Source organism: Culex pipiens, chromosome 2, assembly GCF_016801865.2.
Source record: "Culex pipiens pallens isolate TS chromosome 2, TS_CPP_V2, whole genome shotgun sequence".
Classification (NCBI taxonomy): Eukaryota; Metazoa; Arthropoda; class Insecta; order Diptera; family Culicidae; genus Culex; species Culex pipiens.
Window position 1 is genome coordinate 73908254 of NC_068938.1, and position 18351 is coordinate 73926604.

Sequence of the window (18351 nt, forward strand, 5' to 3'; positions counted from 1 at the left end):
AAAATCAGAAATCTGCAAAAATTTCGGTTGTATCAGCTAAATCAGAGCAGACTCGATATACAGTATGTAAAAAAGGGGTGGGCACTATGCACATTTTGTGATGAAACATGTAAAAAATTTAAAGGTTGACAGAAACCTAGTACTACGTTTTGTTCAGAAACTCATGCCAAACATTTTGCTACAAAAAGCTCATGAAAAGATGATATCTATAAAAAGTTATATAACAAATACTATTACGAAAATAAAAAAGGTGCAAAAAAAGTTTGTACACCTTTCGAAAAATTAACATAAATAATGTTATTTGTTGACAAATCACCATAAATCCAGTCTCCCAACTCCAAATAGGAATCCTTGACTGATTAAAAAAATAATTTGGATTGAATATAAAGTTGACTAACTACTTAGTATTAAAGTTTATATAACTCTGGAAATTCTATATAAAACTTATCTAAACTTAATTTTGCAAACATTTAATTCAAATAAATGTCAATATATTACCATAGAATTGCTAAATAAACATTTTGGAGTGGGTATAACATCGTTTTGGGGGTATTTGTATCGATAGAATAGATTTTTCGTTGGAATTTCGTACCAACCCGGAATTACTTCGTAGGAAAATCCGCCGGCATCCGAACCGGTCCACGATTCACAAGTCAACCTATGTGGAATCGGAAAGGGCATAAAATTTCCGATCTTTTGATACCCATATATCTAGGTTTTCTTTAAAACCTACGTTTTTAAATACCTGGGCAAAAAGTAAGTTTGATCCACGAGAACAAAAATTACGAAATTCCATACATTTTTGGAAGGTTGCTCAAACGAAACCATAATAACGTTTTTGCTTAGGTATTTAAAAACGTGGGTTTTATAGAAAACCTGTATGTATGGGTATCAAAAGATCGGAAATTTTATATTTTATTTTATTTTGGTTTTTTGTGATTAGTTTCTGAATAAATTGCACATATTTAAAAACTCAGCTAAAAAACATTATTTTCAAAATGTTTAGCGATTTGCAACCTTCTACAAAGTTGTTTCTTGTCATATTTTGCACATTTTTATGAATAAATGACACATAAACACATAATTTGACAAGTTTCCAGAACTGTTATTTAAAAGTTTCCGAAAAATAGTAGAGCAATTCTCTACGAAATCGGTCTTTTTTCTTCAATTTTAATTTTTGTATTTTTTAATCCGGCTGAAACTTTTTTGGTGCCTTCGGTATGCCCAAAGAAGCCATTTTGCATCATTAGTTTGTCCATATAATTTTCCATACAAATTCGGCAGCTGTCCATACAAAAATGATGTATGAAAATTCAAAAATCTGTATCTTTTGAAGGAATTTTTTGATCGATTTGGTGTCTTCGGCAAAGTTGTAGGTATGGATACGGACTACACTGGAAAAAATAATACACGGTAAAAAAAAATTTGGTGATTTTTTATTTAACTTTTTATCACTAAAACTTGATTTACAAAAAAACACTATTTTTAATTTTTTTTATTTTTTGATATGTTTTAGAAGACATAAAATGCCAACTTTTCAGAAATTTCCAGGTTGTGCAAAAAATCACTGACCGAGTTATGAATTTTTTAATCAATACTGATTTTTTCAAAAAATCGAAATTTTGGTCGTAAAAATTTTTCAACTTCATTTTTCGATGTAAAATCAAATTTGCAATCAAAAAGTACTTTACTAAAATTTTGATAAAGTGCACCGTTTTCAAGTTATAGCCATATTTAAGTGACTTTTTTGAAAATAGTCGCAGTTTTTCATTTTTTTAAATTAGTGCACATGTTTGCCCAGTTTTGAAAAAAATATTTTTGAAAAGCTGAGAAAATTCTCTATATTTTGCTTATTCGGACTATGTTGATACGACCTTTAGTTGCTGAGATATTGCAATGCAAAGGTTTAAAAACAGGAAAATTGATGTTTTCTAAGTTTCACCCAAACAACCCACCATTTTCTATCGTCAATATCTCAGCAACTAATGGTCCGATTTTCAATGTTAATATATGAAACAATTGTGAAATTTTCCGATCTTTTCGAAAAAAATATTTTTGGAATTTTCAAATCAAGACAAACATTTTAAAAGGGCGTAATATTGAATGTTTGGCCTTTGTGAAATGTTAGTCTTGATTTGAAAATTCCAAAAATATTTTTTTCGAAGAGATCGGAAAATTTCACAAATGTTTCATATATTAACATTGAAAATCGGACCATTAGTTGCTGAGATATTGACGATAGAAAATGGTGGGTTGTTTGGGTGAAACTTAGAAAACATCAATTTTCCTGTTTTTAAACCTTTGCATTGCAATATCTCAGCAACTAAAGGTCGTATCAACAAAGTCCAAATAAGCAAAATATAGAGAATTTTCTCAGCTTTTCAAAAATATTTTTTTCAAAACTGGGCAAACATGTGCACTAATTTAAAAAAATGAAAAACTGCGACTATTTTCAAAAAAGTCACTTAAATATGGCTATAACTTGAAAACGGTGCACTTTATCAAAATTTCAGTAAAGTACTTTTTGATTGCAAATTTGATTTTACATCGAAAAATGAAGTTGAAAAATTTTTACGACCAAAATTTCGATTTTTTGAAAAAATCAGTATTGATTAAAAAATTCATAACTCGGTCAGTGATTTTTTGCACAACCTGGAAATTTCTGAAAAGTTGGCATTTTATGCCTTCTAAAACATATCAAAAAATAAAAAAAATTAAAAATAGTGTTTTTTTGTAAATCAAGTTTTAATGATAAAAAGTTAAATAAAAAAATCACCAAATTTTTTTTACCGTGTATTATTTTTTTCCAGTGTAGTCCGTATCCATACCTACAACTTTGCCGAAGACACCAAATCGATCAAAAAATTCCTTCAAAAGATACAGATTTTTGAATTTTCATACATCATTTTTGTATGGACAGCTGCCGAATTTGTATGGAAAATTATATGGACAAACTAATGATGCAAAATGGCTTCTTTGGGCATACCGAAGGCACCAAAAAAGTTTCAGTCGGATTAAAAAATACAAAAAAAATCGAATGACCGAAATCCTAGAGAACTGCTCAGTAAAGGAATTTAGAACAAAAAACTTTAAAAAGAGATATCTCAGAAATTTCTCGATTAATCATTTCGCTCCGAAAAGCACTGGAAAGCTGAGGAAATTTCCTTTAAGACACATTTAAAAGTAATGATGACTATTTTTTCCTGAAAAGTTTGTTCTAGAAAACACGCCGTGTCGAGACTATGGCAACCAAATTCTACCAAACTTCGAGACAATGCACAGATTGGTCAGTCAAACAAATTGTGTTTGTTATTGTTTACATTGAGTGCTCTATTTTTTGTTTATTCAAGGCCAAACATTAAAACGCATTCTCTCGGAATGCTAAAAACCCAAGTGCGTCAGCGTCGAGATGATGAGAGACACTTCGTCTTGATTGTGCTATTTTGTCGTATGTCACTTTTTGACGCTTCGAAATATATAAATATTATGTAACGCAATGTTAAAAATTACGAAGTCCCGAGTGCATTCCAGAGTGTCAAACTGCATCCGTCACAAATTCCTTTTGAACAATTGTCGCAGTTGCAGCACTCAATCGTGAGGAAATGACTCTCAAATGGTGAGTTAAACGATTATGTGTATGGAATGTAGAACGCATCTGGCTCAGGTGGACTCTAGATTATGTTATTTAATGGTTTCAGTTGTTTATCTAAGACTTGCAATCTTGATGAAGCAGTGAAAGTTGTACAAATGTTAGCTACTATTCTAGCAGGTTTTATCAATATTTAAGCTGAATTAGCATCTCTTCGAACTGATTCATTAAAACAATAAGTCATGTAAAACACGAATCAATTGATTGTTGGATTAGCCATAATCAATCGAAACAACATTCTTACAAAAATAAAACATTTCACAGACTCAAAATAATATAGAAGAATGTTTTAAACCAGCCTTCAGAGCAACATTCCTCAGTTTTTCAAGATTGCTGATCACAAATGTATAATTTATATGCTCGCACAAACAAAACCCCCAAATAAAACATGCTAATGACCAATCCGGCCACCAATATTTGAGTGACGCTGGTGAAGCTGCCGTGCCCAGCATGAACAAATAGTGGTGGCAATTTCACAACATCTGCTCATCTGTTTTGGGATGCCTCCAATGCCATCTCCCCCAATCAGAGAGGTAGAATAGCCACCGGCCTTACCCATCACCATGCATCCGTCGCTGCCTTCTGCCCCTGCCTGGGGCGCGGAATTTCAAGGACTCGCCGATATCCCTTGCCGAAGTCGTCATCGACGGCCAATCTGGCCGGTGGCATCTTTATCACCAAGTGTTCGGAGAGGGGTTTCACAGATAGCAAGAGGAAAAAAGTTAACCCCCAGGTGATACCGCGAGTCGAGCCAGCCAATGTCAGATTGTTGGCGTAGTGGTGGGTTGTCGCATATGGAAATGTACACAAATAAATGACTCGTTTAGTGGTCAATGAACTAAGGCGTTTTTTTTAATGGAAGACTAACGCTTGGTGAAAGTAAACAAGGGCGTCTATGTGAAGTGTCGTCCAGCTGAAAAAGTCTAAAAGGCCAAACCGGCACACTAGTATGACCACGACAAACTACAAGCCGTTACTGGCAGCCGGTCGTACAGTAAAAACAGTCAACCCGTTGAGTGGCGGCTGTGCGCTGATCACCAGGGTCTTCGCCAGGCCGTAAATCAAAATGCGGATCTATAAAACCCGTATGATTAATGATGAGTCGGTTGGGCTCTCCTCCACGGAGGCAGTCATTCTAATCAATAACCTTTGCCTATAGGTGGTATGAGGCTGGTTAGGCCACACAGCTGTATAGTGTACCAAGTTCTTGCCGAGCCATTGACCAAATTCGTAAAGGTTGAACGGTACCGGTGATGTTCAGTGTCCCTTCTCCAACACAACACAATCTCCCACTTGAGCAAAAAAAGAGTGTCTCACCTCGCGCCGTTCAAGAGTCACTCTAAGTAGAAAATCACGCAACGGCGACGGCGTCCCAGCGGATCTTCTCAAAGTCCCCACTTGGGGTTGGCATAATGCCTTGCACTGGTTTAGAGCAACTTTAGGTGCTTGAAAGTCGCGCGCGTAATGAATATAAGAAGGAAAAACCGAAAGTGATTGTTGTTTCGTCAAAACCGCGCGATAAACGGTTTTGAAGACGGGAAACTCTATAGTGCTATAGTCGTGAGATGAACGTGTAAATCCGACGAGGTTTGACGATTATTTTCATTGCACAAAAGTGTGGTGTAAAAATTGCATCGCTACTGGTGACTGGATGCTGGAAAATGGAGCAGCCTTTCATATTTCTGAACTAAGATAGTTACTACCTTTACTACTGCTGTGGTGGAGAGTGGAAACTGGATATTTTGAAATGGCTTACGGTTTCTAATCAACGGAAAACTTGAGCAACGGTTTTCTATCTGCAAATGAGCTTTTAAATAATTCGCTTAACTTTTCGACCCCTTCTAGTGATTCAATTCAAAAGTGAGTTACATCTTGAAGTTGATGCCATTAAACGCTTCAGTTTCGTCAAGGTATGATAAATTTGAGCTCCCTGAACACGCCCTAATCAATAGAATTGAATTTTAACTTTCACAATAGGAGGGTTTGATTGTAGATTACTATTTTCAAGTCACTATCGCACAAATCTTGATAACTGAGCAATTCTCTGAGATTTCGGTCATTCGATTTTTTTTTGTATTTTTTAATCCGGCTGAAACTTTTTTGGTGCCTTCGGTATGCCAAAAGAAGCCATTTTGCATCATTAGTTTGTCCATATAATTTTCCATACAAATTTGGCAGCTGTCTATACAAAAATAATATGTGAAAATTCAAAAACCTGTATCTTTTGAAGGAATTTTTTGATCGATTTGGTGTCTTCGGCAAAGTTGTAGGTATGGATATGGACTACACTGAAAAAAAATGATACACGGTTAAAAAAAATTTGGTGATTTTTAATTTAACTTTTTGTCACTAAAACTTGTTTTGCAAAAAAACACTATTTTTTTTTTTTGATGTGTTTTAGAGGACATAAAATGCCAACTTTTCAGAAATTTCCAGAATGGGCAAAAAATCGTTGACCGAGTTATGACTTTTTGAATCAATACAGATTTTTTCAAAAAATCGAAATGTTGGTCGCAAAAATTTTTCAACCGCATTTTTCGATGTAAAATCGAATTTGCAATCAAAAAGTACTTTAGTAAATTTTTGATAAAGTGCACCGTTTCCAACTTATAACCATTTTTAGGTAACTTTTTTGAAAATAGTCGCAGTTTTTAATTTTTTAAAAATAGTGCCCATGTTTGCCCACCATTGAAAAAAATATTTTTGAAAAGCTGAGAAAATTCTCAAAAAAAAAAATTATAAAAAATTCTAGATTTTGCTTTTTTGGACTTCGTTGATACGACCCTTAGTTCTCAGCAACTAAGGGTCGTATCAACAAAGTCCGAAAAAGCAAAATCTAGAATTTTGAAACATTCGTAAAATTTTCCGATCTTTTCGAAAAAAATATTTTCAAAAATTTAAAATCAAGACTAACATTTCAATCTGGCCAAACATTCAATATTATGCCCATTTGAAATGTTAATCTTGATTTAAATTTTTTGAAAATATTTTTTTCGAAAAGACCGGAAAATTTCACGAATGTTTCATGTTTTAACATTGTAAATCGGACCTATAGTTGCTGAGATATCGACATTAGAAAATGGTGGGTTGTTTGGGTGAGACTTAGAAAACATCAATTTTTCTGTTTATTAACCTTTGCATGGCAATATCTCAGCAACTAAGGGTCGTATCAACAAAGTTCAATAGAGCAAAATATAGAGAATTTTCTCAGCTTTTCAAAAATATTTTTTTCAATGGTGGGCAAACATGGGCACTATTTTTAAAAAATGAAAAACTGCGACTATTTTCAAAAAAGTTACCTAAAAATGGTTATAACTTGAAAACGGTGCACTTTATCAAAAAATTACTAGAGTAGTTTTTGATTACAAATGAAGTTGAAAAATTTTTGCGACCAATATTTCGATTTTTTGAAAAAATCTGTATTGATTCAAAAAATCATAACTCGGTCAAAGATTTTTTGCGCATTCTGGAAATTTCTGAAAAGTTGACATTTGATGTCCTCTAAAACATATCAAAAAATAAAAAAAAAATAAAAATAGTGTTTTTTTCCAAATCAAGTTTTAGTGAAAAAAAAGTTAAATTAAAAATCACCATTTTTTTTTGCCGTGTATCATTTTGTTTCAGTGTAGTCCATATCCATACCTACAACTTTGCCAAAGACACCAAATCGATCAAAAAATTCCTTCAAAAGATACAGATTTTTGAATTTTCATGCATCATTTTTGTATGGACAGCTGCCAAATTTGTATGGAAAATTATATGGACAAACTAATGATGCAAAATGGCTTCTTAGGGCATACCGAAGGCACCAAAAAAGTTTCAGCCGGATTAAAAAATACAAAAATTAAAATTAAAGAAAAAAGACCGATTCCGTAGAGAACTGCTCAACTGCATAATAATGAATTAAAGAATCATTCTAATCACCTCCTTCCCTTCCACTCCACCCTACAGATGAAGTTATTCCTACTTGTGCTGGCGTCACTGATCGCCGTCTGCCTAGCCGAACCAAAGCCTGCCATCAACGAAGTCAAATCGAACCAGCCCCAGCAGAAGCCGGGCCGATTCCTATCACTGCCGGTGCCGGAGAAATGCGCGTCACGTAAGTTTGTTGCCCCACCACCCTAAATCCACCCGACGAACCTCAACCTCGATTTCTGTAGCAACCTTCTTATACCTTCATAACGTGCTGAGCAGCGTGGTATGTCGTTTGACATAATGCAGTTTGACATAACGTCATTTGATTTGAGAATAACTTTGACTATGTATTTTTTTGGCTTTCGAATTTCTTAAGAACATTTACAGTCATTATGTCAAACGACTTTATATCAAAACAAGATATCGACTATTGACACACCCCACTCACCGCCAAGCTCAAGACCGGTATCTTGGGCCAATTTCGAAATTCTGCGCGTGGCCAATCACGCCAATCCAAAAGGACGCAAGAGACGTGGCCGGATTGCGAGATCGCGAACGGATATTGCGCATATATTTGTTTTTAAAGTTGCGATCTTTTGACTCCGGGGAGGTCATTTCAGGCATCCTCCAAGGGTCATCATCAGCAACCCTCATTTAGGGGCGTGTTTCAGCGCACGACAACGTGGCAAGGCGACTCCGCGAAGATGTCTACAAAAATAAATCTTTCCACTGATGATGCTGCGATGTGTAAATTACCCACTGCTACTACTACTGCTGTGAACCGGGGGAGGACCTTGAATTTTAATTCAGCGCGAAGACGTACCCGGCCGGGCAGGTTTCCAGCCCCGTTGCCACCCCGCGCAGCTGGTTGTGGACGACGCAGCTCCTCCCGCGACACCGTCTGGCTACACAAGTTCATGTAGCGGAGCGTTTATGGGCGAAGTTTACGGTGGGACTACAGCTATGGGTGGATAGTTTGAATCCTGGGGATAGTTGACGTTTTTTTAAGAAACAAATTTTTGACTGTTTCAATAACCTCGAGCTTATTCTGTTCTAGCTTCTGTTCTTTTCAAATTGAATTTAGAGATATTTTTTTAAATGTCATTCTATTCAGCAATTTCCCACGAAAACAGCATAATTCGAAAAAAAATTCTCCGATCGAGCTTAATTTTTGTCTGGGGGATCCTGGGCCGAAATAATTAGACCCGTATTTTTTTGTTTGGCCATACTCGTATCTCAGAGTATCGAAAACATAACTTCACCATTTTTTGATATGTTTTGTGAAATTTTCCGAGGAATCCGATAAAAATATTTTCAGACATCACAGTGGGCGGAAACCCACCTCTAATCCCATTAAATTGAAGCCGCTGTTTTTTTCTTCTGAAAAATAGTTTTTCTTATGTAAAAAAATCTCAGGAATCGATTGCCGCATAGCAAACCCACCGGAAATGACGGGAATGGGTCCATTTTGCCCCATTTGTCCTAAAAATTTGAATTTTCTTGATTTTCACACTACAAGTTAACCATATTAACATTTATAGGATATCTATATACATATTTTGACATAAAATTAGCAGGAGAATCGAATGGTGACATTGTTGAACCATTTGGAGTAACCCATTTTGCCCTATGGGCCCTTTTTGGCGAATTAAGTAGTTTTACTCCTTTTTATAGCATTTATCGTAGGAATTTCGTAAAATTATTTCTACTATGCGTGTAAAATCGGCAGAAGAATCAAATAATGCTTATTTAGGATTAGTCATAATAACCCGTTTTACCCCATTAGCCATTTTTTTCCAATTTTCCCTAATTAAATTTGTTTATAAGTGTTTTGCGTATTATTTTCATAAACTAATCACTGTTATTTGTACAAAATGATCATGAGAACTGAAAGACACTGTTTTGGAATTATTTGAAACTTCCTATTTTACCCCATGCCCCCTTTTCAAAATATCTCATATAATTTGAATTGTTTTTCGAACAATTTGCAAAATATGGTGAAAGATTAATTACTTTGTAACGCGTAAGATGACCAAGTGAATTAAATATTTATATTTTGGAATTGTTTGAAATAGCCCATTTTACCCTAATAGTCCTCTCATCATGCATAGGCAATTTAGTTCTCTTTAGAAGCTATTTGCGTACAATACTTATTGAATAATGACAATTATCTGTGTTTTATGGACAGAAGAATTGAACAAAGGAATTTTGAGATTACTTTGAACTGTAAATGATCAGTGCATCCTGCTCGTTCCCAATGTAAACATCTACAGCCTGTCCAGAATAAACAGTTTGTAACTGATTGATCTTGTTGAAAAATAATAAATACAAAAATCTTAATTCATTAACTTCTTTTAAACATAATATTAAGATGTGATGGAATGAAAACTTGATTAATTGATCTTCATAACCTTAGTGGATCAACTCAAGCGATCTATTTATCAATCTTTAAAAATATATGTATTATAGCGATCACAGCAATTCAATCGATAAAATTTTAAGTGAATAAAAAATATATTTGGTTTTTTTGAATTAATAGAACCTTAATTTCATCGAAAACTAAGGTGTAAATACAAAAGATTTTCAGTGAAATTTAATTATTTCAAACTGAGAAAAACATAATTTAACCATATAAATAGATAATGCAATGTTATTTTTAAAGGTTTTATTTAATTCTACTATTTTTTTCGAAGAAATGATTGATAAATTATAGGACTTTCTTTTCAACATAAATCATGTTACTAATTGATGGATTTTCCAAGAATTTGCAAATCCTTGTACAGGTATACTCTATGTGTCAATATCGAAGGAAAATATGTATGAGGTTTTAGAATCAAATAATCAAGCTGTTTGAATTTACAAAACAATCAATCGAAATAAAGAAATAATTAGATTTTTGACTTTAATTTAAATTAAAGTTAACTTAAATGTTATAGTGAAATATCTATTTGAATTGATGAAATATACTTAAAATTGTTCGCAAAAGATTTCACACTATTTTTTCAAAATAAAATATTTTATGTTTATTTTTAAACATAAATTTCTTTTTAAGTTATATTTTTTTCCTCGTTTTTTTTTGGAATATATACATATATATATATTCAAAATTGTTTGCAAGATTCAATTTTTAATATGATTTGTTCTTCTTTTTTATATTTTGGAAGAATTATATTATGTTTAACATTTCTACTATGGTACCTTGCGGAACAGAGTTTTGATTCTGATAAAATTGCTTCATAAAAAGGATCAAATATCAGGCTAAATAATTATTTTATTTTTTTCACTTAAATTTTTAAAAATAAATAAAAAATAAATTTATAAAGAAATTTTTACAATAAACGCTTAAAAAATAACACATTTGGAGTAAATAACTTTAAAAGCATATTCTTTTTTTAAACAACCAATAAGATTTTATGTATTTAAAACAATTGTTTTTGCTTTCTTTTCTGATTATCATTTCCATTCTTTCTTCTTGTTGACAAATTCCAATACATAATTTTGTTGTATTATTTTTCAGGTTTCTATCATTTTTATACGTTAATCTTTATTCATTAGTTCATTTCCATACAAATTATTTGAAAGTGTTGCCACTGTTGGTTACTATTATTTAGTCATAACAAAACTATTGTTTCCTAATGTCTTCTCATCTTTACCTGCAACTTTGCCGAAGTATCAAGAATTTTTTTTTGTAAATGTTACTTCAAACAGCTATGAAGATTTATATGGACAAATTTATGATGCAAAATGGCTCTCTGAGATGAACGAGAATCATTGGCAAAGTTAACATGTAACAACAAGCCGGAAATTGTTTAATTATATTTGAAAATAATTTCGTTTAATATTAAGTGAATAAATAAAATGCTGATAAACATATTATCTGCTCATCTGCTTTTAAATAATAATGCAGGAATACAAGAATTAATCAAATACTGATTTCCAGAAACTTGTCAGTAATTGTTTCTTATTATTTTGCATTTAATTATTTCAGTTGTCTTAGAAGGAAATATTTATGAATTATTTTTTTTGAAGCACAAGAAAATAATGCCTTTTATAATCCGGTATACGGATATGACTGCTTGAGAAACCAATATTAAAAAAATAATAATATATTTAAAATTAATTAAGTTAGGAAATTTTGGGCTGAAAATTTATACCAGATATGGAATAATTTTTGCTGGTGGACTTTTCTTATTTGCGAAAGTGAGGAGAGGTCAAACATGACAAAGCAAATCTCTCATAAACTTTTTTTGCAAATAATTTTTAATTGGGCATATTAATTTGGCTTATTGAAGAAAATTCTTAAAATTTTAGTGTTCTGATCTGAATTGCCTTCTTTAAAATATTTTCTTTGTAATTTTAAATACATTAAAAGGTGAGTATTTCACTATTGCTTTCGGATAAGACAGAAACTTAACATCAAAATAAGTTCTCTAATTTCAAATTATATGCTGTAAAATCTATTCTCCCTAATCAGACTGTAGTCCTGATTTGATTCAGGTGGTGGTGATGACTTATTAGGGTGTAATATGGTTGTATGGAAAAAAATAAAGTTGTCCAAATTTAGCTAGCACAGCAACTTTTTGGTTCCTTATAGGGTCCTTAACAACTCCCCAAAGTTTGGTAACGATTGGTTAAGTCCCCACTTTGCGCAAAACGATTCAATTTTCCATACAAATTTGTATGGGAAAAATCATTTTTTTTTACTTAAAAAATCCACGTTTCACGCTATGTCAAAACCGGATTCATATTCGGATGCTCTGGAATGTGCTCTACAACTTTCCCCAAGAGAGTATGCTCCTAACTTGCTCCTATAAAAAGATACAGCGTGTTCAAAACTCGTCTAAAACGTGTTTTTTGCTCGAAAATCACGTTTTAGACGAGTTTTGAGGACGCTGTATCTTCTTTTAGGAGCAAGTTAGCACCATACTCTCTTCGGGAAAGTTGTAGAGCACATTCCAGAGCATAAAAATATGCGAAATCATTGCAGTTGAAAATTTGTTCATATTTTTTTCTATTTTGTATACCGTTTGAATTTTATGAGCTTTCTAATATTAAAATTGTTGAAAAATGTTTCGATTTTTGCATTTCAAAAATATTTCTTCAGGAAAAAGCAACTTTGCAGACAATATTTATGAAAAGCTTAGAAAATTTGCGACCTTTTTTCATTTTAGACTTTGTCGATCGGAATGCTGGTTGCAGTGGTTGCTGAGATAAATCTCTGAATTCTGAAAATATTATATGCTTTCTGAGGAGTGTAAAACAAAGCAAGTGCAAGTTTGGGTAGAACAAAGTTGTATTTTTTTCATTTCGACGGTTTCCATGACAAACCAATCAGCTGAATTTCGCATCACTTTAAAAAAAAATATATCTGGGGCTAGTTTCACGAAGAGAAACATCTACTCGTTCTCAAATCAAAACAAATAGATTTATTTGATATTTAGATTTTCTGATTGTATGTATGTATGTAATGTACTTATATCTACCATAAAAAGATAAGAAGCATTTTTATTGAATTTTCATTCCCAATATCTCACACCCTAACTTTGAAAAGAAAATCAATCGTGGAACTCTATAGTTTTTTTTTTGAAAAGGTCTTATAAGGGTAATTCTCTACCAACTCACACGAAATCGGGAAAAGTTGCCCCGACCCCTCTTCGATTTGCGTGAAACTTTGTCCTAAGGGGTAACTTTTGTCCCTGATCACGAATCCGAGGTCCGTTTTTTGATATCTCGTGACGGAGGGGCGGTACGACCCCTTCCATTTTTGAACATGCGAAAAAAGAGGTGTTTTTCAACAATTTGCAGCCTGAAACGGTGATGAGATAGAAATTTGGTGTCAAAGGGACTTTTATGTAAAATTAGACGCCCGATTTGATGGCGTACTCAGAATTCCGAAAAAACGTATTTTTCATCGAAAAAAACACTAAAAAAGTTTTAAAAATTCTCCCATTTTCCGTTACTCGACTGTAAAAAATTTTGGAACATGTCATTTTATGGGAAATTTAATGTACTTTTCGAATCTACATTGTCCCAGAAGGGTCATTTTTTCATTTAGAACAAAATTTTTCATTTTAAAATTTCGTGTTTTTTCTAACTTTGCAGGGTTATTTTTTAGAGTGTAACAATGTTCTACAAAGTTGTAGAGCAGACAATTACAAAAATTTTGATGTATAGACATAAGGGGTTTGCTTATAAACATCACGAGTTATCGCGATTTTACGAAAAAAAGTTTTGAAAAAGTTAATTTTTGCGTTTCTCTTTGTTTCGTCGTCCGTGTCTGTCGCGGGTGACCATGAATGGCCATGATCGATGACGACCAACTTTTTCAAAACTTTTTTTCGTAAAATCGCGATAACTCGTGATGGTTATAAGCAAACCCCTTATGTCTATATATCAAAATTTTTGCAATTGTCTGCTCTACAACTTTGTGGAACATTGTTACACTCTAAAAAATAACCCTGCAAAGTTAGAAAAAAACACGAAATTTTAAAATGAAAAATTTTGTTCTAAATGAAAAAATGACCCTTCTGGGACAATGTAGATTCGAAAAGTACATTAAATTTCCCATAAAATGACATGTTCCAAAATTTTTTACAGTCGAGTAACGGAAAATGGGAGAATTTTTAAAACTTTTTTAGTGTTTTTTTCGATAAAAAATACGTTTATTCGGAATTCTGAGTACGCCATCAAATGGGGCGTCTAATTTTACACAAAAGTCCCTTTGACACCAAATTTCTATCTCATCACCGTTTCAGGCTGCAAATTATTGAAAAACACCTCTTTTTTCACATGTTCAAAAATGGAAGGGGTCGTACCGCCCCTCCGTCACGAGATATCAAAAAACGGACCTCGGATTCGTGATCAGGGACAAAAGTTACCCCTTAGGACAAAGTTTCACGCAAATCGAAGAGGGGTCGGGGCAACTGCTGTGTGAGTTGGCGGAGAATTACCCATAAACTATTGTCTTCCATATGTTTATAGGACCTATTCAAAAAATCTTTAGAATTTTTTATTTACTGAGCTGATGATTGACTGATATACCATAATGAATTGAAATTTGAAAAAGTCTGATTATTTCTAACAATATCCCGGTATATCAAAAAACCGCCAGCTCATCAAATGAACTCTTCAAAGATTTTAGTGTGATCAAAATTTGATTAAATTTTCAAAAGGTCCTATCTGCATAGGAAACTCATGAGGGATAGGTTGTTTTGAAAATTTAATCTAGAAATAGTCAAATCAAATAGAGGTGCATGAAATCATCGTGTTTTATTTGATTATCTTTTGAAATTTATCGAGTGAGAACTTCTTTACTTAATGAACTGTTTTGATAGATTTTCTTTTATCGCTGATTCCAAAGTAATTGCAAATTGGACAGACTGCAACTGAGATTTTCTATAGCTAAACAGCTCAAAAGTTTCATCTTAACTTGTGTAGAAAAAATAACGCTTCTTCTAGCATCCTCTAATCCAGCAGAACCCTGCTAAAAACGCGTGTGCTTCACGCTACAGGTCACCTGTTTTCATCTCGCACCATGACGTAACTTTTGTACCAAGGTTGTATACGACCAGGATAGCACGTCTGAGGCTGCCTCTATTGGTGAAGCGGATGATGAGTGGGCAAGAACGACCTTTTGGGAGCTCCCGCCTTTGCTCGTTAGCACTCTTTACCGGGAGATTCCGCGCAAGGGATAGATCGATTACGGCATCCGCGAGCGAATGAACCCGGATACACGCGTCCGCTAAACACGTGGATGACGCGGTGCTTTTGACGATCGCTAGAATCGATTCTGTATACGGGTGGAGCGTTAGATCCTATTCCAGATTGGCTCAAATTACGATATTTTCGTGTTGAGCTTTGGGTCAAATTCGCCAACCAATCTGATATTGCAGGCTCTCCCCCATAATTGATCTGACCCAGATGGGACCGCGCCAAACTGGTTCGCTGGGTCGGACGATTTATTTCGGCCACCACCACAACAACAGGTTACACTCTGGGGGTGCCAAGGGTGAAAGGACGATGTCGTCGGGCTGGCCTGTTGATGTGCTGCCGTTGTTGTTGTTGGGACCAATGTTGCCAGCCCATCGATCGTCCGAGGTTCGGTAGAGTGCGCTACGATTTCGAAAGAAGAAACAAACCGGTATTCGAGATGCTGAGGGGCTGGTTACTCTAGAGCTACTAGCATTACTTAACTATCGAACCCAGGCCAGGCCAGGCGTTCGGCCGGCGCTGCAATCTCAACATTTGCAATAACATTTGCTTTCGTTACGGTTCACTCTTCAACGCGGAGAGGGTCGTGAGATCAGTGATCGGGCAGAAATGTAGAACTACGAGGGGAGCAGCTGATCGAACGCGACGATTCTTGCAGTACATAAGGTCTGGTCTGGGATTGTCAAGTAGGGCAATTAAGGGTGAGATTTGAATGAAACCCTCTTATGCCCAAAGGGCCAAGACCTTGGTCCACTTGGGACTTGAGAAGAGGGTATTATTTGAGCGTCCCCTCAATCATCGGCGTTAGTGGCGGCAAATTAGAATAAAAATCGTGATCTCGACTCGACGCTAGTGTAGTTTTCAGGGTCGCTAAAAAATCGTTTCGCGCGATCAATGAATGAAGATATACACACACAGTAAGCGCCACTGCTCTCAACAAAAACAACGCGTTGCTAGTCCCGCTGTGTAACCAAGAAGGAACTCACACCAAAGCGATCGTTCACAATCAGCCACTGGGTGGATCTCACCCGATTCGCGTCGTCAAGGGGTTTGTTTATTTGGGACCGCAACGAATCTTGAATCGCGAGCGGAGAGCGATTTCCAAAAATCGCGACTTGTAACAATCCATGATTGTTACAAGAGACGATTTTGGTGTTTAAGGGCAGGACCACGATTAAACGGTTTTATTGAGAATACTTGTATTTAATATTTAATGTTTTCTAGAACGATTAGTTTTAATATGAACGATTATAATAAATGAGTTTAATCGATTACTTATTTCTGGAGACTCATTAAAACTGCATGGGCACGTTGAATGCGTTTCCGTTTGTTTCAGCTCAAAGAACGTGTTCGTGTTTGTGTGTTAATGCAGTTAAATTTGAAGTAAAGGTTGAACAAAGTTGCACAAGCTGTTAACTGCATGAAAATGCGTGATGTGGTGAAGCGCTTTTGACAAGAATTACCTCCCAACAAAAGAGCAACGGGTTTTTTTTGTACCGTAAAACGGGGTGACTTTGATAGCCGGGGTGACTTTGATAGGTCCGCAAAATGAAGAATACAATTAAAATACGTACATAATTGTTTAGAATCATTCTGACCGTGGTAGAAAAGTGTTCAAAGAACCTCAAAAAGAACTTTTCATGAAATTTTGAAAAGTTTAAAAAGTTAGTAAACTAAAGTTAAGAAAATGGTGATGAAACTCATTATTTTAAACTACTCAAAGTGTCATGATTTTCTCAATGAACATGATATTGAATCGGAAAACGGAATGCATCGGATTTTTTGGACAATTTTCCACTAGGAGAAGGTAAAATAAGTTTGTAAATAATAAATAATATGTGTTTTTGAAACACAATTTAAAAAAAAAAAATCAAATTTATAGGCAAACAAACACAACAAATTTTATGTAAAATGTGAAAACTTGCGATTAGTGCTTCGAATTCAGTATAAAATGCATTATAAATCGATAATTTTATAAAAAAAAACTAATTTTTACAAATTTCTGGCAAAATTCCGAGTTTTTAACAATTTTACCTCAAATTTATATTAATTTTGTTTAAAAGCTTATAAACTTTGTTAACTAAATATAAACATTGATTTTTTTCTTAAAAACAATATCAGCAACTTCAGTAATGGTACATTCAACGTACAAATAAAGTTTAAACATACTAAATATGATTTTAACAAGAAAAACTCTGACTATCAAAGCCATCCCGGAATTTAAACTAAGAATTTTTAACGTAACTATTTTTCTAATCACTATTGAAAAAACTTTTTTTCCAAAATAGTGCATGGACTTTGTGTGGCCTACCCCAGTACATGTTTTAAAAATAATAATGTTGAGTAAAACCTTACCTGTTGGAAAATATTCCAAAAACAAATTGAAATCCATAATGCTATAACATAAAGTGTCAACGTGGTTTGTGGATTTGTGGATGGTCCCGTATACAGTATACTGTATTATTACCTCATTCTTGACCAATATACCACAATAGACCATTCACCTGAAAGTTAATCCCCTTAACCCTCTACTGCAATTTTTTTTTGAAAAAGGTTATTTTGAGCAACTTTTGTTCTACGAAAAACATTACTTCACTTGTTTTATGTTTTTCTTGTTTCCTTTTTTTAGTTTTTTAACACTGGAACGCCCAACGCATGCCCAACTTACGCGGACGCCCAAGCCTCCCAGAAAAGGTGGAACGGTAACTTCAACTCGCTGGTTCTCGGGCATTACTCAACCAATCGGGACAATTCTTGTTTCCAGTGATTTGTAAGAATGTCTAGATGATCCTAAAATTTTGCAGAACTTGATTTGAACAAATCTGTAATTTTTGCGACCGAAAACATCGTTCCACCTTTTTTAAAACGACTGCCTCCACGGAATTTTTGGCGAATTTTTTTTACATGCGAAAAAAAAAGTTGGAACGATGTTTTTGATTGCAAAATATACAGATTTGATCAAATTAAGTTCTGCAAAGTTCTAGAATCATCTAGACATCCTAACAAATCACTGGAAAGAAGAATCATCTTGATTGGTTGAGTTATGCCCAAGAACCATTGAGTTGACGTTACCGTTC

The 18351-nt window shown here is 34.2% G+C and overlaps 1 protein-coding gene across 1 annotated transcript in view; it reads left to right on the forward strand.

Annotated features, from left to right (window-relative positions):
• Window positions 1–18351, forward strand: part of LOC120420132 (uncharacterized) — a 43371-nt gene that overhangs the window by 7180 nt on the left and 17840 nt on the right. The window contains exon 2 of the mRNA XM_039583082.2: window positions 7601–7748. Coding sequence (XP_039439016.1) covers window positions 7601–7748 — 148 coding nt within the window. The remainder of the gene's footprint in view (window positions 1–7600; window positions 7749–18351) is intronic.